This window comes from Hippocampus bargibanti, linkage group LG05 (assembly GCF_051943395.1).
Source record: "Hippocampus bargibanti isolate YZ-2025 linkage group LG05, ASM5194339v1, whole genome shotgun sequence".
Taxonomy (NCBI): domain Eukaryota; kingdom Metazoa; phylum Chordata; class Actinopteri; order Syngnathiformes; family Syngnathidae; genus Hippocampus; species Hippocampus bargibanti.
The window spans coordinates 25171793-25198358 of record NC_142738.1 but is presented as its reverse complement, the minus strand read 5'-3'; the positions used below and the strand labels follow the sequence as shown (position 1 = coordinate 25198358).

At 41.9% G+C, this 26566-nt stretch overlaps 2 protein-coding genes across 3 annotated transcripts in view; one reads left to right on the top strand and one right to left on the bottom strand.

Annotated features, from left to right (window-relative positions):
• The window catches only part of necab2 (N-terminal EF-hand calcium binding protein 2), a 135887-nt gene extending 133194 nt beyond the window's left edge, over nt 1–2693 (top strand). Inside the window, exon 13 of the mRNA XM_088997457.1 lies at nt 1809–2693. Coding sequence (XP_088853583.1) covers nt 1809–1837 — 29 coding nt within the window. The 3' untranslated portion in view covers nt 1838–2693. The remainder of the gene's footprint in view (nt 1–1808) is intronic.
• An 11-nt stretch (nt 2694–2704) lies between these two features.
• slc38a8a (solute carrier family 38 member 8a) lies at nt 2705–26203 on the bottom strand. 2 transcript variants are annotated; one of them, XM_088997456.1, is made up of 10 exons: nt 25922–26203; nt 25234–25432; nt 23072–23228; nt 17646–17750; nt 14769–14826; nt 12119–12233; nt 10542–10689; nt 10170–10372; nt 10041–10092; nt 2705–9497 (listed from the first exon to the last, which is right to left on the bottom strand). In XM_088997456.1, the coding sequence occupies exons 1-10, from the start codon at nt 26126–26128 to the stop codon at nt 9395–9397; spliced, it is 1347 nt and encodes a 448-aa protein (XP_088853582.1). In that variant the 5' UTR covers nt 26129–26203; the 3' UTR covers nt 2705–9394. The 2 variants fall into 2 exon arrangements, with proteins under 2 accessions (XP_088853582.1, XP_088853581.1); XM_088997455.1 differs by lacking the exon at nt 17646–17750 and adding an exon at nt 16089–16193.
• Between the last annotated feature and the right edge of the window lie 363 nt (nt 26204–26566).

Genomic DNA, 26566 nt, shown 5'->3' with positions numbered 1-26566 from the left:
ACAAGTTCCATTCATATCAATCATGCGGGCCGCACTAACATTAATCTTTCATATCAAGGCGGGCCGCAAAATATTCTTTTGGGGGCCGCAGTTGGCCCGCGGGCCGCGAGTTTGAGGCCCCTGCTTTACAGTCACAAACAATCATAGGTACTATAATAAATAAAATACAATCACAAATAGAATACAATAAATAAAATACAATTATAAATAGAAACAAGAGAAAGAGCTACACAGAAAATGACATTTTAAATGGGTGGGTTTTGAGATGGGATTTGAAGGTGGGAAGAGAATTGATGTTACGAATGTTGGGAGGAAGTGAGTTCCAGAGTTTGGGGGCAGAGCAGCTGAAAGCTCTGTCCTCATCCTGCTGAGACGGAAAGGGGGGGTGGGGGGCACACAGAGGTGGAGGGAGGAAGACCATCTGAGAGAACGAGAGGGAATAGAAATTTGAAGGTCAGATAGGTATGGGTGGCGAGGTTATGGATAGCTTTAAATGTATAAAGAAGAATTTTAAAGTTGATTCTATATTTGACCGGGAGCCAGTGGAGATCTTGGAGGATGGGGGTGATGTGGTGAAAGGATGAGGTTCTGGTGATGATCCAAGCTGAACATTTCTGGACGATGTGAAGTTTGTGGAGAAGTTACTGAGGGACACCAAGGAGAAGTGAATTGCAATAGTCTATCCAGGAGGTGACAAGACTATGAACGAGGACAGCAGTGGTGTGAGGGGTGAGAGACGGGCGAAGACGATTGATAATACGTAGGTGGAAGTACGCAGATCGGGTTAAGTTATTTATATGAGAGTGGAAAGATAGTGTGCTGTCAAGGATGTTTATTGCGGTTATTGCGGACCAGCGTGTATTGGTAAATTTACATGTGTATAAGTACAAAAAATATTAATCAAATTTAGTGGAACACAGTACAGGATATGCATAAAGAAGCACAGTAAATGTTTGTAGTACAGTACAAAACTCTAATGCAATAAGCAGTCCACTATCAACATACGGTATACACAGTATAATATTTACAGGTACGTACACTACTCGTCCTTCTTGATGTAACGCGCTGTCGATTCATTGACATTGTTATTCCGCGCAACAGCAGCATAACCTTTGCCTTCTCCTCTTGTTTGTCAAGTAATTTTACTTTTTCACTAGCTGTCATCATTTCCCTCATCTTTATGGGTTTGCTGGATGAATTTGAAGGCACTGGGCGTTTAGGATCCACTGTCGGGGTGGACGTATTAAGTACGCATGAAAATATGAGAATACATACACTACTTAACCTGAACTAACGCGATGCGAGAACTGGAGGAGGGATTTGCATTCAGGTAGGTTGAATGCTGCACAGTGATGTCGTCTCTCGGCCAATCAGCTTCGGCCCAAGGCAGCACGAATACAAATGAAAAAAGACAAACCCAAGTTGACAGCGCGGCATCACATGAACAGTCAATCTAATGAATTCTGTATGCTGCTCTCTGTGACCCGCTGTTGTTTTACATTACTGTACTGTAGTGACTCTCACTGCCATTTGCGGCCTTTTTTTTTTTAATCCGCGGTGCATCAAGGGCCGCGATAATCGAACCGCGAAGTAGCAAGGGATTACTGTACAGTATTTTGTTTCTGTGTGTATTGTTGAGTTAAAGTTTTTCTTTGTACTTTGCATACTTAAAACTTGGAAGGAAGCGACCATGTTGAAATGGATTCCTTGCCTCTGTGAGGCAACGTTTTAAAGACGTCTGTTTTTAATCCATCACTTCTTTCCTGCATTGTGAATTTCTCTGCGCTTCCGGCCCTGTTTTTCTGCAGCCGCCTGGTGCAGCGTGAAAAAGGCCTGAGCATGAACGGATCCGACAAGACACCAAGACTCTTGGACGCCAACTTCTCAACATTTTCTTCGCATTTCTCAGCTCCTCCTCACTTCCCTCACATCCCTCCAAACGTCTTGAAATAATATGTTTACACAGTGCAAATGGGTGGTATCATTTGCGGTGACAATTGAACAAAGTGCATTTTCCAAAAGTACATTTGCATCCAAACATTGTGGTTTACTTCTTAGTATTTATGAAATGTTCAATTCATGAATTATGTTCGAGCCCGTTTGGACTTTGTCATGTAGCATGAAGCTTTAGGTTAAACTTTTCATGTAGCAGGAACCTGGATAACTCTGAAAAGTCCCTTTGGCAATGCGGCCATTGTGAAACGCTCGAAATGTATTTTAGAAAGTGTATCTATGTAGATGGGAGTCGATCTAAGATCCTCATTTCACATTTGGTCAAGGAGAAAACGGGAGCATTCTGAAAATGATGGAAGTTCTTTCTCTTGTTGCTGTTATTGTGTGTCGCTGACCACACACGTTGACATCATCCTCACATCATCTTGTGCGGACCAAATACTGTACATCTATACAGTAGTCGGGCTAAAACCTTAAACTTGATCCTCCATTAAATTAGTTCATTCCTAGAATATTTTTAATGATAAAGAAGTGTGCATTCGATTGACAAAATAAGTTCAGTTCACGGTCAGTTCTGTTTCATTGTTTCTGGCTGACCCACATGGGCCCAGTCCATCCCCCGTGGGTGACAGCCAAACTGTGTCATTTCCACGTTTCCCACAGCTGCCGCACAAATTAAAGAAAAAATAAATACAATGAGGACACACACATAGACACAGACACTCCACAGTGTGGAGATTGGTTAAGGTACCTGTAACACATGTCATTGAGGTCTGTGGGACTGAAACAGCACTTACAGTATGTTTACATGTAATTATAAGTGCCGGGTATATATATCTGCTCCCAAGTGTGCCGCACTTGAGTGTGAAATAATATTGGTAATAAGTGCATTTTTACCATGGTTTTGCTGACGCTGACAGCTCGGATGGACTGCACAGGCCAAATGTTTCCAGACTGAATTGACTGATTTTTAACCATGAAATTAGCCAAATGAATGTTTTGGATGAAACTTTCTCAAATTTAAATTTATATCATATTCAGAAAGGGATCTCCAAAAGCTGTTCACATGTTCAGCAGGTTCAAGTTCGAAATGATGAAACTCACCACAGTCAACTCAATCGAATGCCGACGTCGCAGATCAAAGCAACTGTTTATTGCATTTTGTTAAGCGCTGGTAATAATACTGTTTTTACTTCATTAAGTATAGAAATATATACTAATATAATATTTTATATACAGTGTATATATACAGTGTACTGTATACTGTCATATATACTGTATGTATGTACTGTATACTGTCATATACACTATATGCTGACTCACGTTTGATGGTTGATCGCCACATACAGGAACAAAGAGTTTAACCTTGGCAAAGGTCAGCTGAACTAGCTGCACTTTTTTTAAGTTCGATATCCACTACTGATACTACAAAAAAAAAATATTCTTCAATATTCACTACTGACCCTTTCTCCCACACAAAGTGAACAGCAATAGCCTCTCACCGTCTGATGCACTATGACCCTTCAATTAGTTAATGAAGAAAATAAATGTGACTTCAGAAAAAAACATTATCATTGTATTTACATATTGTAAGTTCAAATTCCAATCTTTTGAATGATGCAATAGAAATTCATTTTTCTCAACCATGTTTCACTGGAATTTAAGCGCTTGATGAGTCTTTGTAAAGTAAGTTTCTTACCTAAAAATAACCACGTATGACCTCCAATACACTATTTAAATGACTTAAAGTTCACATCCATTGACCGATAATAGAATGACACCACTTTTATAAATAACAGAGGCACTCAGATGATCATCATTGTGGAGGATATCAGTGAAATGAAATCCCATATAAGAGCAAGCGCCTTTTTTGCCCCGAGGAAGATAGTATTCTGTCATGTTTTCACAAAAAAACACAATGAGGCATGTCCACTGAAAAGTTTTGAATGAAAGAAATGTCATTTTTCAGTGGAAGTTTAATCATTTCACGTGCAGCCGGAACAATAACTGCTAACCAACAGTGTCCTGTGGATGGACAATATTATCAAGTAGACTTTAAAAGCTTCCTTTGGAGCTTTTGTTTTTTTGTTGTTGTTGTTGTTTTGGGTGGCGGGGGGTGGGGGGCATTTTTGGGTAATTTACAATTCACTCAGTTAGCTTAAACATCAGGGTAAATAATAAGTCGAGTGAGCTGTGCCGTCACTGTTGATTAGAGTCTGTGCTGCTACCTAAACAGAAGAGACAAGAGAGAGGGTTTAGCAAACCAGTTTTTGTTTTGTTTTGTTTGTGTCATACTAGTCTACAGTACTAGTCTACAGTGATGATCAGTTGCTTGTAATAGGCGTGTAAGTTGGGTAGAGCTTGTATGTATGGATAATACTGTTTTAATATGAATTAGGTGTATTATTTGACTATTTTAGTGCTCTGGTGCAAATCTTTTCTCAGTGAAACTGGCAGTAGCTTGTCAAACACTTGTTTCAGTAACTTCTGACATAGACTATAAAAGCCTTAATAATCATGACCTGCAAATGAGATGTTTGATATTTTTCAATGTTTGTTCACATTTTGCGTCACTGGAAGCAAAGTAATGTTACATTCATGCGAGCTAAATTGGATTCAAACACCAACTCTATGATATTTCAAAAACTGTCAGCACTTGGCGTGCAATTCATGATTTCATCAATTGCATCTGACTGAACAAGAAACAAATCTTGTTTTATGAATTAATTCGTTAATTTTCCGTTCCACTTGATGCTTACTAGGGTCGCAGGGGCTGCTTGAGCCTATCCCGGCCGTCATCGAGCAGTCGGCGGGGGACACCCTGAAACGGTTGCCAAACAATTGCAGATAGAGACAAACAACCATCCACACTCACGCTCACATCTTTATAAATATATATTAACTCATTCATTGCCATCCCCAAATTTAATCTGGAATGGAAAATATGACGTGGAGCGCCATTCCCAATTTTGTTCGGGTTTTGGTTTTTCTTGCGAGGGTGCTGATAGAGTGCTGGTCAGACCTCTGGCAATGTTTTTCCCTTCCACAATGACGCAGCAATTGCCTTTTGTACACCGCCCCGACTTGCACCTCATGTTGCTCCAGTCCCATATAACTTAGGAATTAACTCAGATGAACGAAGAGAGTCTAAGGTTTCTTATGCTGCATTGAATGTTTATATAGTCCTCAAACTCAATATTCTCTGGGTCCTGGAATTTAAGTGAAAATGGCAAAACCGGAGTGGACACATTTTTGCACGTCAGGCAGTGAATGAGTTAAAAATAAAAACAGCTTTATTCTTTAGACAAAGCAAGATGTGAAAACTGCTTTGAAGTCAACAAATCACTTCGATGGCACATACAACAGCCAAAATAACAATGAAAGTGCTGCAAACTAAACAAACTAAAACATGTCACAGTTCCTGCATGGCTTGTAAAACGCTCGCCTTTTGAGTTTCTTCAGGTAGAAACTTTTTTTTTTGAAAAGTGGGAACAATTACTTCCAGCTGCACTGCATTATTGAAAGGAACTGAGAGAAAAGGACACAAGGACACCGACTTAATGACACATTTCACTGTCATTTCACTGTTGAAAGAATTAATAGAGAAATGATTGCCTGCGACCCTAATGAGGAATAAGCGGTACGGAAAATGAAATGAGATGAGATGAGATGATTGCCTGGTACATAATGCAGGAGACAAACTAATTTGACATGTTTTGATGAAATACAGTTTAAATGGAGGAAGGATAAACTGAACACCTTGCAGAGAAGTAGGCTTTTTAGTCAACTTTGGTTTGGCTGAGGTCAGAAGTAGTTAAATTGATACCGAAAGAACATTGGTGAGCGCCATCACATCTACACAAATACACGATTGCCAACACCGTCTACTTGAGCTGAAATAGGAGTTAAGAATGTCTCAAAAGGCTCCATTTAACCTTTTCATGCACAAATAATGATAATAACCTGTAACCCGATACAATGACCACTGTCGTAAGCGTTGAAAGGGTTGACATGGATCAATAGTGTGACATTGTAGTTGTTCACGCATGACTATTCATCAAAATCAGAGTTGGATTTGTTACAGGTCAACCAGCCAGTTCACTGTTTCATACATTTTCCCTCTGTAGCCCGGTAGCCACTGCGCTTGACTTGTTTGCCAGCAGTAGAAAGTACAGGTATACTTTTATAACGATTTCATGAGGATCACATCACGATCAATAAATTGGTTGTTTTACTGGCCTCATTTCCAACCATTTCACAGTACGATAAAATTAAATACAAATGTATGGAATATTCTGCCTCGCAAAGGTCATTGCCACTGTCGGAGAAGTATTCATTCATTTTACAATCATAAACATTTCTGTGCCAATCGGATCCTGGTCCAATCTGCGTGGAGCAAGCTGCTGTAGTTGAAGGGGAGGCTCATTGGACAGCTCAATGTTTTTATGTCATAAAACCACAACGTACAGTTGGTCCACACAGAAACGTTCATGTCACTGCAGCCCAACGATGTAACGGCACCTGTTCAGCGTGCCCGCTGCAATTAGGTTGATGAATGCCAATAGTGTCCCCCGTTGCGAACATTCCAGGGATTCGTTCCCTGTGCCACCATTTCGATTCTCGACTTTGGATATCCGAGTGCGACTTGTGCGTCGTCATCAAACGAAATAGCGATGCCTTTCAAATGTAGTGAAAAAGGCCTTGACTGAATGTTTGCTGACTTAAAGGACTTACCGTGATACACAGTTCCGGAAAATGGAGAGTTGCGCTCACGTAGGCGACACACCTCCGAAAACTGAGAGCTGATGTTACTGGGTTTACCTCAACGAGTCTTAGTACACAATTCCAGGTTCCAAGTCAGGAATTCACCAAATTTTCCATTCCCAAGGCTGCGTTTATTTCCTCCTGTGATTGTCTTCTTTTCTATTCTTCAAATGAGTGCATGTCAACTGAATGTCGAGTAACTTCTTTGCCGTAGTATTAGGCTATGCTACTCCTTTTATGGGTTTGGTGCATTCCTTATGTTGTTTTCTTTTCTAGTAGTCCTACGTATGAAAGCGAAGGAGATTAAAATACGTATATTCGATCCATACATATGACTAGGAAAGTGGCATACAAGGATGAATATTCAATTTTCGGAGATTGTTTAACTCTTAATTCTTCATGTATGTTTCTGTAAAACATATCTCGTAGACATTGAAGGGATGCAAGTATTTGTCAAAATTCTAGAAAATGTAGAGTGATGCAAATTCAATAAAGCTATGAAAATGAAATTGATGTGTTGCTTTTATTTGAAATGTTTTCCTTCCTCCACACAATATTTACATGGCCACGCTGTAGACGAGCAGGCAGCATCTCTCTCGCAAGGTCGATAGATCGATGGGTTCAAATATCTGTTGGACGAACCCAGATTACCATATCAGGAAGCCTTTAATAGTCCCACAATGGGGAAATTTGCATGTTCTCTCCATGTTAACTTTGCTTTTGGCGGTTTCTTCCCACTTCTCATCAACTTTCATGACTCAGAATTACTCATGAATTTAAATGTGAGCATCTGTCGCTTCCCTGCAATTGGACCGGCACCTTGTTTGCACCCGCTACTTAAAGTTACCATATTTTCCAGTGTATAAGGCGCACCGGAGTGTAAGGCGCACCTCCATTGAATAGTGTATTTTCAAACAACTTTTTCCATATAGAAGGCGCACCAGACTATATAAGGTGCACTTTCAATGAATGAAAAACGTTTTCCAAATATAATGTATAAGTACATAAAGGTTTTCCAAATATAAGGCACTTCACATTATGAGGTGCTACAGTAGAGGCTGGAGTTATGCACTATTTCTTTTACGAGGGGAAATGGAATCGATGGCTGCCGACAGCAGTTGCGAGACCTGTTGGGGCTCAATATTACTTCACATATAAGGCGCACCTGCGTATAAGGCGCAGGATCTTCTTTGGAAGAAAATGAAGGCTTTTGGGTACCTCTTATACACCGGAAAATACGGTAATCAGAATAGGTATAGATTCCACTTACTGACAAGTGGAGTAGAACATTGGTGGAAGGCAAAGGTTTGACTTCAGGACCTGAGGACCTACCATTTGCCTTTCAACTGGGATTGTATCCATGAACAACAAAAAGTTGACAATCAAACAGATTCCAGTTTGTTTAGGTTTTCCTTATTTTGATTTTTAACAGCACAGCATGTTTAGTTGGCTAATGTTAAATGTGTTTGCTTTTTGTTTATTCTTTCTTGTGTTTGTGTTTTCATGGAGCATTGTTGCCTGAGTAAGGCGAACCGTTGTACTATTTTATTGATGTCTGAGTTCCTTTTCTCTGAATATCTGAGCAATATAGAGACCTTGATTTGAAACGTGATCCTGTAAATTTAATAAATCCCAAGGAGCTTGTTGGAGACTTGAAACAACATTGATGAGAAACGTAGGCGGGGTTCCATAAAATGTTCTTCTTTTTTCTGTGAAACTTCAAGATACAACCACTCAAAACACATTCGAGAAATTTTAGTTGATACACCACAGGTGTCAAAGTCAAGGCCCGCGGGCCAAATCCGGCCAGCCACATAATTTTTTTCGGCCCGCGAAAGCAAATCAAACTTGTTAAATTCCATGATGATTGCTAAAATCTGAGCCAAAATTTCATATTTTTGGATGTCAACCACAATAAGAGTCATTATTCTTGACTTCAGATTTGAAAACGAGTTATTCATTAATTTGCTATGTGCTCTATATGTAATATTTGAAGGGATTTAAACATTCTAATGGGTTCCCCAAATTCATAACGGCCCTCGAGAGGAAACCATAACTACAATGTAGCCCGCGGCAATAAATGACTTTGACACCCCTGTGATACACCATCGTTCACAGTGAAGAAAACACTGATGTCAGGTTATTAGGTTGCCACCAATTACAACTATTGGGTATCTGTACTGGATGGTATATATGCAGCCTCAAATTCCACTTTGCAAAAATAGCCATATTTGACAGCCTGAAGCATCCAGGTCTTTTTTTATATCAAAAAAGTGTTTCTACATGGGACCGTACTGATTTGTGTCAGAATTACGCTGCACTACAGTTATTGATCCTTAATTTGAAAAAGCTGTCCATATTGATTGCTCTTCGTGGCCCCAGGCTCTTTTTCTAGCCGCACAGACCCACAGCATATATTTCTACTGCACAAAAACTAAAATTCAATGTTTGTGTGGTAAGATTCAATTGCAGTGACTACATACATAACTTCTCATCACAATTGAAAGTCAGTCAGAAATATGCGTCAGGGTGTCATTTTAAGAAATGAACCCAAGTCAGAAAGTCATTGGATCATCGCGACTGATGAGCAACTGATGTTCAAAAGTACGTTTAAGTCGTCTCCAGATTGCAGAATTTGAGTGTTTTGGATTGGCAGGATAAAATCGAAATTGAAACATCAGATCTTCCCAAGGAGCTGCATGACAGCAATCGTGGTACTCTGGCCAAAGATGAAGGCACCACATAGAAGTGTGACCACTCCCCACAGTGTGAGGACAATTCTGAAAAGGAGAAGGATACAGAAAAGATGTTTATTTGCAAACTTAGTCAATAATTAAAACTTGATAAATTTGTAGTTAGTAACATTTTTGAGTATGGTAAAAAATGTATACAGTTTGGCAGTTTTGATTCACAAACTTAGTCCCGTGAAGATCAATGGCTCCGTTTCCATGAAGCGCATCTGTACAATAACGCAAAAGTCCTCTGGTCATAATTTTCATATTGGTGCAAGGCTCGCTTTGTGTATGTTTGCCAATTCGGCAGTCCTGCCCAAGCTCCTGGCCAAGTGAAACTTTTATATCAGAAAAATCCCAACTATAAAAGCTGAAATAGGCAGTGACCACTCCCACAGCGGTGCAGCCCTCCCTCTCGCAAATTTCCTGGCTTAAAATTAACTGAAAAAATGATGAGCAGTGGATCTAAGCAGCAGAGCTTATGCCGATCACAAAAATGGAGCCTGAGGTGTTTTAATTGCTAGATCAATAACAATATCTGGACAAACGCGTCATGACACAGAACCAAACGCAAACAAAGAATTGTCTCACCTGGTTTTACTAGATACTGGCTCGGATTGCATGGCAAACATCAAACAAAGTCCTAATCAAGCACACAAAGGATTTTCGTGGTTACAGGTAAACATGTAAGAAAATGTGGACGCATAACAAGGGCGTTACCTGGGAAGATAAAGATGAAAAAGGCACTGATCCCACCAATGACACTGATGACTTTACTGATGTCTGGTACAAATGCAGCGATGAGAAGTGTTGCAGTTATCCAGAGGAATGTCAGCGTGTACCGACTACGACTTTCAAACTTGACCGTCACCACGCGGCCACGCCTCCGCCACCAACTCAGCAATGGGTCCTGGATCACGGATCTTACCGGTTTGTAGGGGGAAAAAAATTACAAAGATACACAGAACTTTGAAGAGTGAACATAAAATGTACACATTATATAGAAGATATAATATTGCATTTGTAAATTTTCAAATTGTGATCAATTGAGCAAATAAAGGTGACGTGAATGAGAAATGAAATGACCCTGACCTGCCCAAGAACAGAATGATGGGGTAGATGGTGATAATAGAGACTCCAAAGAGGAGTCTGGCAATGAGCATCAGAATGTCATTGCCCATGTATGACATCAAAATGTCGGCCTTCACATCCTTCCCAAATGTCAGGTACCCATAAACCCCTGCAACAGACAAAGACAGCATTTCCACACAAGCACAATAACGCAGCCAAAGCTCCTTACTGAAATCAATTGTGGAGGAGCCGTCTGGTTTAGGGTTGTTTGTCAGGATGTACTCATGTGTTTTTGCAGTCTATTTTTACATCAGAGCCATGTCCATGAACTTGACTCTGTCCTTATTGAGCAGAGTGAGAAAACAGTCATTTGTCTTGTTGAGGTTATTTTTAGATTATCTCAAAACGTTTTTTCAGTATTTAGTAACTCTTTCATCTAAGATGAAATGAATCATTGAGACTTATTCCACCATTGCATCACGAGCAGCCACGGGCAGATGTTGAAAAGGCAAAGGCTGCCCCCTCATGGGAGGGAAAAATATTTCCAGAGGTCTGACCGCAGCTTGATTCGCACCCCCCACAAAAAAAACACAACCCGAACAAATTTGGGAATGACGCTCTACGTCACGCTTTTCAATTCCCGAATAAATTCAGGAATGACAGTGAATGAGTTAAGTAAGAATGTAGCTCATTTAGGGCCCAGTTCAAGACTTCTGTCAAACAATACAGCTTAGATGTTGGTGTTTAAATTGGCTTGCATAATTTTTAAAGAAGCTCTCCAAATCAGTTTATTTTATTACTATTTTTGCTAACTTCTTCACTTGTATTTTTCTTTTGTGACTGAGAAGAGTACTTTGAAAGGCACAGGGTTGGGTGTACCCATCCATCCATCCATCCATCCATTTTCCAGACTGCTTTGATCCTCATTAGGGAGCCTATTCCAGCCGTCATCAAGCACTAGGCGTTCGACACCCTGAATTGGTTGCCAGCCAAATGCACGGCACACAGAGACAAACTTCGCTTACACTCACACCAAGGGACAATTTAGAGTGTTTGCCATTCATGTTTTTGGAATGTGGGAGGAAACTGAAGGACCCGGAGGAAACTTGCGCAGGTCGGGTGTATTTTTTTTAAATAAGAAAGACCAATTTAAGACTCTTTTATCCCGCAAAGCGATGAGATTAAAGCAACACATCTGGCCTAGCCACCAAGAAAGGAAATAAAGAGAAAAACTTTGCCCACAATGACTGTTCAAATGCTTTTGATTGCTTCCTATATGTGTCTAATGTGTCTAATATTAGGACATCCAAACTTTATGTGCATAATCTTCCCAGGTCATAAAGCCATTGAAATATATCAGAGAAAAAGTTGATGGGGGGATTTGCGGAAGGTCAGATTTGATAATAGACACATTTCCACAATACATATAATACATATAATATTATAGAGTACAATTCAGTCAATTCAACTTCTGACAGGCCAGAAACCCCCAATTGGTTTCTTCTTAATACAATCTCTTGCATTTCTGGTTTGGAATTTAGGACTTGAAAGGTGTTGTAAGTGTGGTAGCATATGAGGCAAGCAGGCCGATACCTGACCTGTGAGAGAATAAATGATGAGGCAGATAATCATAGTAACCACAGATATAAAGGCCCAGTGAGCAAGACGTTGGTTCTCCATGCTGCTGTAAATGGCGATGGATGCCTCGTGACACTGTAAAACAGTAGAAAAAAAGCACTCTCAATTGAGATTCAAATTTAAGTCAAATACACTGGGTATCAACGATGAATTCGGTGAAGGGGGCACGGGTGGAAATGTGAACACCTCAGACTCCCTGTCACAGCGCAATGGAGTTCAAAAGCATCCCTGTTTAGTCTACATTATTGAGTGGTTTAAATGTTAGAGTAAATGAGTAACAATGATGGTCAAATATTTTTCCCCACACTAAACATGCAATTCACTTACGGCATAATATTTGACCGAAGATGATGTGATGTCCATGGTCTCCTCCATGTTGCAACTAAATTAGTACTGCAAAGAATATTTGTGTTTTTGTGTCATGCAATTTGAGCAGCCTCATAATTGGCTAACAATGCGTTTATCAAACACATTCTGATCCTCGACTATAGTGTGCATTGCTAAGTCACAACATATGAACAAGAAGAGCGCTGGGGAAACTTCTTGTCAACCTATTCAAACCAGTTATTTATAAAAAACATTTTGCTACTGATGTACTTGATTCTGATATTTGCGGGGTGAGGCGGCGCCCTACACACACGCACACACAAACACACGCACACGCAAACACACGCACACATAAACACACACACACATGCGCACACACACACACACACACACACACACACACACATGCACACACACACAAACACACACACACACACACACACCTTTGTACACTCTTAACCTTTGCTATTTCCCAGCAAAGATCCATGAGGCGATTATAAGTGAGGTTTTGTGGGAATTGGTCTCAGTCCCAAACATGGCTTACTCCCAGAGCACAGTTTTGATCTTACTTTGTATTATTTTTATCTCGTTCAGTGGAAAGCTGCAGTATGATGTTAAATGAAGGATTTGGGCCCTAACTAGTGAGCCTGTTAATCACACGGCTCAAGATAGAGGCTCTTGTCCCCACTTGAGCCCCGACGCCATCTACCTGGTTTAAGTCACATTTGCTTTTCCCTGCAACCCTTGCCAGGATCTCATCAACTTTCCATTTGGACCTTTCCACGGCAATCACTCACCCTGAGGGGGTGAGTTTGTGCGTATGTGTGAGAGAATGTGCACTCATTCTTTCGCAAGCTCTCTTTCCTATCGAAAATCCTGCCTGCATCTTTCAGGGGTTACCCTGGCAACTTGGGTAGTGACACACAAGCCTGCACTGTTTTGAAATTACAGAATGATCTTTTTAAATATGAAAAACTTGTTCAAAAGTGTTTCAAGTTGCTAGCTGCTGTACGAACAGGGTGCCTTTTACACACTGAATGATGAGAACGTTCAGGGTTGGACTTTGCAGACCTTGCATTCCTTTCCTCAACTTCTCACAGTTTATCCTTTCACAAACATGCCAATTGAATTATTTCAGTTACCACTTCTATTTTTCGATTGACCTTTGCCAAAAACTGCTGATATGTTTCTGAAGGAATTTAATCAGTGCAAAGCAGGCAAGCTGAGAACGTGAGTTGATGGAACCATCTCTCACACATTTGCAAACATTAACACCGACATTCTGAGATAAATGTAAAACATATTTCTCAAGACTGTTAACTCTTTCACAAACGACTTTCATTTGGGCCTACTTTAAACTTCGCTAAATGGAAAAAACACAGCAAAATTACAGTTTTTTTTTTTTAAAGTGTTCTTATTTTTAATAAATGAAAGATTGTAGTTTTCTTTTATAGGAGCAATTAAGTGGGGTACCACTCGCCCAGTCCCTCAGCATCTGGGTGTGGGTCTTGTCCAAGTCAGATTACTGACAAAAACAAATACGTATCAACAAGTTACTGAATCGATGCTCACTGCTTCTTTACAACTGCTGTTGTTGCCTTTGAGCAAGGCAAAGAATTTAAGCAAGGCAAAAAATAACCACCTGACTCAACAAAAGCATTGGCGCCCCCATTACAAGAACATCGCTAGAATCATATGCGGCACAACATAAATATGATAAGTAAGAAATAATTTGTCAAACTCACTTTCCTGCTTGAGTTAAGAAGAGTCAGTCTAAGGCAGGGGTGTCAAAGTCATTTTTTGCCGCGGGCCACATTGTAGTTATGGTTTCGTCTCGAGGGCCGTTATGAATTTGGGGAACCCATTAGAATGTTTAAATCCCTTCAAATATTACATATAGAGCACACAGCAAATTAATGAATAATTTTCAAATCTGAAGTCAAGAATAATGACTTTTATTGTGGTTGACATCCAAAAATATGAACTTTTGGCTCAGATTTTAGCAATCATCATGGAAGTCATCAAGCAAGTTTGATTTGCTTTCGCGGGCCGAAAAAAATGATGTGGCGGGCCGGATTTGGCCCGCGGGCCTTGACTTTGACACCTGTGGTCTAAGGTAACTTGAAATGTTGCCTGCATAACTGAATACACTTTCGCGTTGATATTGAAAGTCAGAATCAAGTGCTGGCCAAACAAACACCATGTGACCTGCTCGTCACAACGTCTATGTTGCAAACACATAATTGATACCAAATACATCTATCTCTCCATTGTTATACTTACTTGGAAACCAAAACAGATGGTTGGGATGACACTAAACATGGAGGCCCAAGAGTTGATTCTAAAAAGAAAGAGTGAAGTTAGATACCATTTCAAATACTTTGGAATCAAGAGTCACCCTTGAATGTCACTTTGAAGTGTAACTCGCTGTAAACTGCTGGGCCTGGACTGTGAAAGTGCTTCTATGAAGGAGGGTAGCATGGTAATGTATTTTGTCAATCCTCATGATCTCAATTCAAAGCAGGTTTTATGGATAAGACTCGCGGCGGCCATATTTCCAGCAAATAACTTAATTGCATTGCTCTGCCTGTCAAGTCAAGAAGCATGTCCCAGAAGACCCCAATTTCCCTTTCAGACATTAAAACATAGCCTAAAGCATGAGATGAAATTAAATAGTCCACAGTACATGCTCATTTGTGATAAATGTTTTCAGAAATTATTAAATAATTCATCCACCCTTCCATTTATCAATTTTCTGCCGTTTCTCCAGGATTGGGTCATAGGGGTAGCCAGTTTGGCAGGAAAGCCCAGGCTTCGTCCCATCATCCACGGATCCCGAAGCATTTGCATGCCAGCTGTGTGACATAGCATCTCCAGCGTGTATTGGGTCATCTCTGGGGTCTTCTGCAAGTGGGGCATGCCACATCATAACTCATCAGGGAGGTGTCCATCCAAATCAAGGATGGCCTGAGCCACCTTATCTGGCTCCTCTCAATGTGGAGGAGAAGAGCCTTGACGTTAAGCCTCACCCGGATGGCCGAGCTACTTAGCTTATCTCTAAGGGAGAGTCTGGACACCCTATGGAGAAAGCTCATTTCGGCGCTTGTATCCGGGATCTCGTTCTTTTGATCACGGCCCACAGCTCGGGACCACAGGTGAGGGTTGGAACGTGGATTGACCGGTAAATTGAGAGCTTTGTCGTTTGGCTCAGCTCCTATTTCACCACGGCAGATCCGTAAAAAGCCCGCATCACTGCAGAGGCCGCACCGATCCGCCTGTCGATTTTTCGCTCCCTCCTATCCAAAAAAGACTCCAAGATACTTAAACTCCTCTACTTGGTGGAAGACCTCCTCCTTGCTCCGGAAAGGGCGCACCATCCTTTTTCAACTGAGAACCATTGTCTCAGATTTGGAGGTGCCCAAAACGGACTCTCTCAACTCTTTGGCTGCACGTAGAAATTCTGGAGAGAACTGGTACCAGAACCCAGGATGTGTGGTGAGTTCTCTCCCACACACACGCACGCACATTCACGCGCAAACACACACAGACACGCACACGCACGTACACGCACACACCAGCATAGCCATCCATACACGTACATACCCATTGCTGTAGAGTGGAATTATGTGAACCTGAACAGAATGCAGCATATGGTACTTAATGATGATGGCTACAGTCAGGTAGATCCCGGCCAGAGTTCCCAATACACTGTAAGTGAACAAAGTCGGGGGACAAATTCAGACATTGCACCCAAAAAAAATGTGAATGATTGGAGTGTGACAACGGGGTTAGTGCATTTAAATGGGTCACGTCAAACTATCACTCATTTTATTTATGTGTGGTGACATAAATTACTGCACCAAAGCAACCAAGTAGTAGTAATATCTGATACCAGAACATACAGATAATATAATAGTACAATAGAACACTATCTTAACCATGCAAAGTAGAGAAAATGTTTTTATTTTATTTTATTGAACTGCGTCAACGAAGACTTCTCCTTTCTCATGATCACCTTGGGATCTTAATTCATGCCTTTGTTACATCTCTGCTCGATTACTGTAATGTACTTTAGTTAGGACTCAGCAAATCTTCCACGAAGTGCCTCGTGCTGGTCCAGAATGCTGCTGCTCACCTCTTGACTGGTACTCATAAGAGGGAGCACTTAACTCCTCCCCTGGCATCCCGTCACTGGCTTCGTAAACATTTTAGAGTTGTTTTCAAGATCTTATTATTTGTCTTCAAATCTTTCAATGGCCTCGCTCAACTTTACCTCTCCGAGCTCATCCACCCCTACACACCTTCCCGGCGCCTCAGGTCTGCTCAGCAGACTTTATTAGATGTGCCAAAAACTACACGGAGGTCAGAGGGGGTCGAGCCCTGAACATTCGGCAAGTCCACTCGCTGCTCATCTTTAAACCCCGTCTCAAAACTCACTTGTGCTCTTTGGCATTTGAGTCAGCATGACTCGGACTTGGTCTTAGTTTTACTCTCTGGTATTTGTGACTGATTTATTACTTTTATATGATAGTTGCTCCAAGTACAACAATCTGTATGCAGTGTTGGCTGTTTTCAGTGCTCTATAAATATAGGTGAGTTGAGTTGACAACTATACAAACCCCCATACACCACATTGATCACGTTATCATACCAGTAAATATGGGGTTTACATCGGGGTTATTATCCAAACTGAGCCTTCCGCCTTAATATATCAATATTGAAAAAATATACTTTTTCCTAAAACAATCTTGGATGCAAGAATACAAACATTTCAAACGTCTTTTATGAGCAACTCCAACAGCTCCATCCATGTTATGTAACGTAGGTATGTTGCTTTTTGGGGGGTGGGTGTAGGTTATCTGTCAGAGAAAGGGCAACAGTGAACCCTCCAGGAATATATTTTCATTACACCCTCTCAGATCAACCAGACTGAAGAATCTCATCCATGTCCACCATAAAAAAAGATGCCCAAATCATCAAAGTGTAATAATTATTTTTCTCCTGTTTTTATCATTAGCAAACTATTTTCACAGATTATGTGGATAAGTCATTTAAACTCATGTTTGGAATCTAAGTCTTATTGGGATGAAGTTTTGTGTGTGTGTGTGTGTGTAGCACACGCACGCACACACCAACATAGCCATCCATACACGTACATACCCATTACTGTAGAGTGGAATTATGTGAACCTGAACAGAATGCAGCATATGGTACTTAATGATGATGGCTACAGTCAGGTAGATCCCAGCCAGAGTTCCCAATACACTGTAAGTGAACAAAGTCGGGGGACAAATTCAGACATTGCACCCAAAAAAAATGTGAATGATTGGAGTGTGACAACGAGGTTACTGCATTTAAATGGGTCACGTCAAACTATCACTTATTTTATTCATGTGTGGTGACAAAAATTACTGCACCAAAGCAACCAAGTAGTAGTAATATCTGATACCAGAACATACAGATAGTATAATAGTACAATAGAACACTATCTTAACCATGCAAAGTAGAGAAAATGTTTTTTTTATTTTTTATTTTGTTGAACTGCGTCAATGAAGACTTCTCCTTTCTCATGATCACCTTGAGACCGTAATTCATGCCTTTGTTACATCTCTGCTCGATTACTGTAATGTGCTTAATTTGGAGTCAGCAAATCTTCCACGAAGTGCCTCGTGCTGGTCCAGAATGCTGCTGCTCATCTCTTGACTGGTACTCATAAGAGGGAGCACTTAACTCCTCCCCTGGCATCCCGTCACTGGCTTCGTAAACATTTTAGAGTTGTTTTCAAGATCTTATTATTTGTCTTCAAATCTTTCAATGGCCTCGCTCAACTTTACCTCTCCGAGCTCATCCACCCCTACACACCTTCCTGGCGCCTCAGGTCTGCCTGCTCACCAGACTTTATTAGATGTGCCAAAAATTACACAGAGGGTCAGAGGGGGTCGAGCCCTGAACATTCGGCAAATCCCCTCGCTGCTCATCTTTAAAACCCATCTCAAAACTCATTTGTGCTCTTTGGCATTTGAGTCAGCATGACTCGGACTTGGTCTTAGTTGTACTCCCTGGTATTTGTTCACGATATTTGTGATTGATTTATTACTTTTATATGATAGTTGCTCCAAGTACAACAATCTGTATGCAGTGTTGGCTGTTTTCAGTGCTCTATAAATATAGGTGAGTTGAGTTAAGTTGACAACTATACAAACCCCCATACACCACATTGATCACGTTATCATACCAGTAAATATGGGGTTTACATCGTGGTTATTATCCAAACTGAGCCTTCCGCCTTAATATATCAATATGGAAAAAATATAATTTTTCCGAAAACAATCTTGGATGCAAGAATACAAACATTTCCAACGTCTTTTATGAGTAACTCCAACAGCTCCATTCATGTTATGTAACGTAGGTATGTTGCTTTTTGAGGGGTGGGTGTAGGTTATCTGTCAGAGAAAGGGCAACAGTGAACCCTCCAGGAATATATTTTCATTACACCCTCTCAGATCAACCAGACTGCAGAATCTCATCCATGTCCACCATAAAAAAGATGCCCAAATCATCGAAGTGTAATATTTATTTTTCTCCTGTTTTTATCATTAGAAAACTATTTTCACAGATTATGTGGATAAGTCATTTAAACGCATGTTTGGAATCTAAGTCTTATTGGGATGAAGTTTTGTGTGTGTGTGTGTGTGTGTGTGTGTGTGTGTGTGTGTGTGTGTGTGTGTGTGTGTGTGTGTGTGTGTGTGTGTGTGTGTGTGTGTGTGCACCCGGGGGTAGGCGTAGGCGGAGTCCAACAGATCGGACCACCGGCAGCCCCTTGCAACCGCACTCACCTGAAGGTCGTCTCGAGTCTTCACTCTTGCCACTGGAATACAGTGGGTGCGGCCAAGTATGTGGGGGAAGGAATTGCGCGCCCCGTCCCTCACACTAAATCCACTAGTAGCGCAGGTTTCAGCTTCCACCATATAAGTCCACTGGCGATAGGATAAAGTGACGGGGGCAGGTCATGGATGTGACTGGAAGCTTCTAGCTTGATTCCTACACAGGGGCGGTACAGGATTGATGGTCGTTGCGAAGATGGGATGGAGCAACATTATCCTTCGGCAGCATCCTGTGCGTCTGAGCAGCCCTATTCAGGGTCCGCACTGCTCACCCCTTATAGGGGAAGGGTCTAGAAAAGGTGACCTAAACATTGCTTGTTCCACCACACCTGGGTGGCCCACCGCAGCCACCAAGGCATCCCCCCTCTGCGGTCGAAAACGAAATATAATCAAACCCATGACTATGAACCTGGCTTCCTGGAATGTTCGCACCCTCCTCGATGCTCGAGACGGGATGGAGAGACCTCGAAGACGAACTGCCCTCATCGCACATGAGCTGAGAAGGTACAACATCGATATTGGCGCACTCAGTGAGACTCGGTTCTCAGGCGAGGATTCACTCACAGAAGTTGGTGAAGGTTACACCTTCTTCTGGAAGGGTCTCCCAGAGAATGAGCGAAGACTCCATGGAGTTGGCTTTGCTGTGAAAAGCAGCTTACTCAGTAACATCCCTGAGTCCCCCCAAGGCATCAGTGAACGGCTTATGACCTGGCGTATTCCCCTGGTAAAAGGTCGCTTCGCAACTTTAATCAGCGCCTATGCTCCCACCTTGGATGCTGACGATAACACCAAAGATGCCTTCTACGAGTCCCTGGATGCTACCATATCCAAAATCCCTGCCTCTGATAAACTTGTTCTGATGGGTGACTTCAATGCCCGAGTAGGTACTGATGCCAGGCTCTGGAAACAAGTAATCGGAAGGCACGGGACGGGGAAAATAAACAGCAATGGCCTCCGACTCCTCACTCTGTGCTCTGAGCATCAGTTGATTGTAACTAACACCATCTTTCAACTGAATAAGAAATACATCACATCATGGATGCACCCCAGGTCCAAACATTGGCACTTACTGGACTACATCATCACAAGGCAACAAGACCAAAATGATGTCTGCATCACGCGGGCCATGCGTGGGGCTGAATGCTGGACTGATCATCGACTGATCAAGTCCAGGCTCAAGCTGAGAATTCGACCTCCTCATAAGAAACAGCAACCCCAAAGGCGTCTTAACACCAGGGCCCTGGAGTCCCCAGAATGTGCAGCCAGCTACCGCCACAAGCTGGCAGAGGGACTTGCCAGCCTGGACAACGACACCAGTAACGGTGACCTTGATGTTGAAAGCAGGTGGAAAAAATTGAGGACAACAATTCATCAAGCTGCCTCTGAGACCATCGGCTTCACTCAGAAACGTCATCAAGACTGGTTCGATAACAGCTCAGCTGCCATACAGGAGCTTCTGGAAGCCAAGGGCAAAGCCCATACCACACTTCTCTCCAACCCTCATTCTCCACTTCTCCTCTCTCACTACAAGGCCATCCGTGGTGAAACACAGAAACAGCTGAGGATGATGGAGAACAAGTGGTGGCTCAGCAAGGCCCAAGAAATCCAGAGGCATGCAGACAACAACAACACACACGCCTTCTATGATGCTGTAAAATCCCTGCACGGCCCACGAAGACAACACATTGTCCCAGTTAAATCTGCAGACGGTTCTGTACTACTGAAGGACAAACAGCTAATACTTGAGCGCTGGGCAGAGCACTTTGACTCCCTGCTCAACCAAGTAAACCCTTCAGACACATTTGTCCTTGACTCCCTCCCAGAGCTTCCATCAGTTCCCTCCCTTGATGAACCTCCTCAGTTCACAGAGGTCATCTCTGCAATCCGGAGCCTTAAAAACAACAAAAGCCCTGGCCCTGATGGACTTCCAGCTGAGGTATTCAAGAGCGGCGGTTACCTCCTGACACGGAAGCTTTACCACCTCATCTGCAACATCTGGCAAAACGGGACACTTCCTCAGGAATGGAAAGACAGCAACATTGTCACCATTTACAAAAGGAAGGGGGACAAGTCAGTCTGCGGCAACAGCCGTGGCATCTCCCTACTTTCTGTTGCTGGCAAGATTCTTGCAAAAGTAATGCTGTTCCGTCTTACATCGCACATTACCGAAGACATCCTCCCAGAGACACAATGCGGCTTCAGGAAGGATCGAAGCACTCTGGACATGATCTTCGCTGCGCGCCAAGTTCAGGAGAAATGCAAGGAACAAAACAAGGACCTCTATATCACCTTCATTGACCTTACAAAGGCATTTGACACAGTTAACCGTGACATTCTCTGGACCATACTGCAGAAATTTGGCATCCCCTCCAAATTTCTCGGCATCCTAAAACAGTTCCACAGCGGCATGCAAGCAACTGTACTTGTTGGTGGCCAGCAATCTTCCCCGTTCCCTGTGGAAGTCGGGGTGAAGCAGGGCTGTGTACTGGCCCCTGCTATATTCAACCTGTTCCTGATGGCAGCTACGCTCCTCTTCCATAAGTCCATCCAGGAAGGTGGCGGCGTACAAATCCAATTCCGCCTGGATGGTAACCTGTTTAACATCAGACGCCTACAGGCCAAGACCAAGACCCTGATCAGCGGCATCCACGAGCTACAGTATGCAGATGATTGTGCTCTGCTGGCCCACAGCCCAGCTGCCATGCAAAATGCCCTTGATACCATGTCCTCCGTCTACCGATCACTCGGTCTCGTGATCAATGTAACCAAAACGGAGGTCATGGCAAAAGAGAGTTCTCCAACCCTAGCGTTCACCCTCAGTGGCACACCCCTCAAGGTTGTCCAACAATTCAGCTACCTCGGCAGCATTCTAACACCCTCCTGTCTAATTGATGATGACGTCCAGGCCCGCATCCATCAAGCCTCCAAAGCTTTTGGCAGATTGCGTACTCGTGTGTTCGAAAACAACCACTTAAGAACTCCAAAAAAAGTCGCAGTCTACCAAGCAGTGTGTGTGTCCACGCTGCTATATGGCGCAGAAGCCTGGACCATCTATCGACGCCATGTGAGACGCCTTGATGCATTCCACATCAGGTGCCTCCAACGAATCCTTGGCATCACCTGGCAGGATCGTGTTCCACACACCGACATCCTTCAACGCACTGCCTCCACCAGTATCGAGGCCATACTGGCAAAGAGGCAACTTCGGTGGGTTGGACATGTCATCCGGGTGTGTGTGTGTGTGTGTGTGTGTGTGTGTGTGTGTGTGTGTGTGTGTGTGTGTGTGTGTGTGTGTGTGTGTGTGTGTGTGTGTGTGTGTGTGTGTGACATAATTGTAATTTCATTCGTCATCATTCCATGACGTGAATGATTTTTGTTGAGGCATGAATATGCTTCATATGACACCCCTGTCTGGATAAATGCTACTCAAACAGAAATATAAATTACAATGCATATTATTGTCTGTCAAATCCTCTTAAAATCCTTTCTGCAGCGCACATCGCGTGAGAGCCCGGGCGTGTGTGTGTGTGTGTGTGTGTGTGTGTGTGTGTGTGTGTGTGTGTGTGTGTGTGTGTGTGTGTGTGTGTGTGTGTGTGTGTGTGTGTGTGTGTGTGTGTGTGTGTGTGTGTGTGTGTGTGTGCGTATCGTGTGTGTGTCTGTAAGTGTGAGTGTGAATGTTTTAGTGCAGAGAGCAAAATTGACCTGATGTATTTTTGAATGCTGATCTCTTTGGGAGTAGAAATCGGTAGAATGAGGAAGACACAAAGAAGCACCAGAGCAAAGCGTTGGTCCGTGTAGAAGTAATAGGGCCTCTCTGAGTCTGGCAACCCGGTTAGCAGCTCATACAGAGAACCGCACACTAAAGGACACAATAAGCAAACAAGAATGAACAAATTAAGAAAGTCAGGCATGTAAGGCTGATTGAGATTCAGGTTTCTTTTCAGACAAAAAGCATTGCGATACCAAATCACCCACAGGTGGAACATGTGGTTCAAATAACAAATTTGGATATTATCGAGTACTCATCTGAAACATTTTTGTACATCCAATTCTTGTTTTTCTGTTCAATATATGTTTTCTTTTTTATAGTGCACTGTGTATAGATCTTTTTCTGAAACATTTTTGTGCAGTTGCATAGTTCCTTTCTGAATATTTTTGTACATGTAATAATACCCCTTTCAATTTTGCTGCTGTAGATTACAAATTTCCCCATTGTGGGACTATTAAAGGCTTTCTTATTCTTATTATTCGTATTCTTAGGTAAGAATGTGGGTTGCATGGATCACTTTCAAACATTTTAGATAGTTTACTTGAATAACTATGTGCCTATCGATCGACATAGACGGTGGTGTATATGGTCACATGATGATGTAATGTGAGAAAATGTATGACCTAAGTAATCAGTTTCAATGCTACTTTGTCTGTATTAAGTATCGTAAATGTGACTACAGTAGGTGATTTTTGTCAATGAAGAGTGAGGGATTTTCTGGCGTTCTAACCACTGCTGGAGTAATTGTGTTTACTTATGCCTTTCTTAAATTGAATGTCAGGTTAAAACTCAACTTTGCAGAGTTCCGCACAATAACTACAATTGTGAGTTCTGTAAGTGATGTACATAAAAGATGATGATAAAAGACAAAACGGATTAAAAAATGATAAAATCCTAAATAACTACTGGTAATTTCATTGTTATCATCCAATTAAAATCTACAATACAGTCATTTAAATAAAATATAGAGTAGGGGCAGTTGTATTCGTTCTCATTGCAGTATTTCCAAAAAAACAGTTATCACTGCTAATCAAGAGATTCAATGTATGAATTGTCAGAGCACACCATTTTCAATACCAGATTGGTCCTAATTCATCAACCAAAAAATATATCTAAATAAAATAGCACACACACACACACACACACACACACACACACACACACACACACACACACACACACACACACACACACACACACACACACACACGCGCGCACACGCACACGCACACGCACACGCACACGCGCACGCGCACGCGCACACGCACACAGACACAATAATGTCTCGATTTATGAAGAAAAAAAAATCTTGACAGTAATTTCACCAGCCTCCACTGCTCCACACTGGATTTAAAATCCATAAAACTCTCAGAGATGAAGTTTTCCCCAAAACACACAATTAGCTATTTACAATTTGTAACCATTTTATGCAGAGTTACATCCCTTTCAAGTGCTTAAAATGAAAAAATGAGTCAGATATGTTAAGTAGCCAGATGTGGACATATAGGCCATTTCCTTGTTACTTCCATAAGAAGGATAGAGGGAGAAGTCGTGTGTTGAAACTATGTCAACTTCAAACAGAATGACGATAAAAGTATGGATAAGAAATGGAACAAACAGTTCAAGCCAGACATCGTACCAGATCATGTTTTTAAAACAAAAAGTGGAGGAAACGTGGTATTGATGTGATGGTGAATTGGTGTGCACGGGTCTTAATTTCATAGGAGATCAATTATAAATCCCAAGGTGGATATACATAATGGTCACTTCCTGTCAAACACTAAGAGCTAATATGAATTAGTTATTCAACATGAGTGTGTCCAATGTCACCCGATCGTGAGCCAAATGAAGACGGGTTTCATTTACTGAAGGCAATCATCAAAAGAGCACGTTTCCAAACCACACACATGTTGGTTGCAATCAATGTGTGGAAAAGGAAGTCATCTTTTACTGATTTTCACAGGCTCCAGCTTTCTGAATTTTAAGACCTTGAGAATGAACCTTCCCCTAATGTGCATGGAATGACCATGTATGCGGTGATGCATTGTGTTAACGAGTTAAAATATAAAAATGGAAAGAAAGAGCCAAAACTCACATTTCTCCAGCTGGTCATCCACTATGACAAGGAAGGCCACGGAGATCATAAATAGGTTAAAAATGAAGCATATTTCACACAGCTGACCGATGGCTGGGCCACACACCTCCTTCACCACCGCCTGGTAGGTGCATTGACCGCAGATTGACGACGAGTAGCCCAGGATGATCAAACCGCTTACCAGGAACACAAGAGAAACCTGATTGGAAAAATAAAAATTGCGCTAATGTCAAAATGTAGTATGGGAAAAAAACCAAAGCCCCCTAAATGGTTCGTGTTATTTACAGTCACATCGAAAGAGCAAGATAAAAGAATTCCAGGGCAAGAAATCCATAAAATGCGCTCTAATTTTGCATGTGAAATTATGTTCACTTTGGGTAAATACTGAAAGACCAGATAAGAGTTTCTGACGACACACTGGTTGGAGTTCATCTAATTGGATGCAAAACAGACGTCTCTGTACTTTGACACCCCCATTGGAAAAAAAATCCCAATAATAATACAACTACTATATATAATTGTATATTTTTAAACACCTGAAAACACATATTGTATACACACTTAAAATGTATTAATCCTGTGGTGCGATTTAAAATGCTGACATGGGAAATTACGGTCTATCAACATACCAATAAAGACATCAAACAAAAAAAGGTTGACAGCTAAAGATACTGATGAAGGTACTAACCATCTCCATGGCGATTGCGTTGTGAATGCCCCCGGCTCTCTCAAAAGCCCACGGGAAATTGAGCAGTCCGGCGCCCAGGGCAGACTTGAGCATGATGACGATGGCCCCAATAGATCCGAGTCGTGGACCAGCCAGGTCCGCCGGGGGTTTGGCTGTTGCTGACGCCAGCATGCTGATGCTCTCTCTGGCCAACTCCTCCATATTCATTCAAATGACAAACTCAGCGGGACAGACAAAGGCTCGATGCATTCAAGCCATATGAACCAGTAGCCAGGACACGATCCTGACCATTGAGAGGAACAGGTGAGCACTCAAACTGAGGAAAGTGTGTGAAGTAAGCTGACACCCCAAGAGAAAGGATAAAAGGTGGGAGGGGTGGACCCTACACTCTAAAAACAGCTGGGGGAAAATACCTCATTTTGGGTTACTTTTTACCCAATTACCATTTAAAAAAGGACAAACAACAAAATTGGTTATTCTGTTTTAACCCAACTTTTTGGGGTTAAATTAATAAAACAAATTGGGTCAAAACAATGCGAAAAATGAATAATTCCATTTTGACCCACATTTCAAGGCTAAATAACTAAGGAATTAGGTCAAAATGTTTTTTTTCTACTCCAATATAAAGGATTAACCCAAATAAAT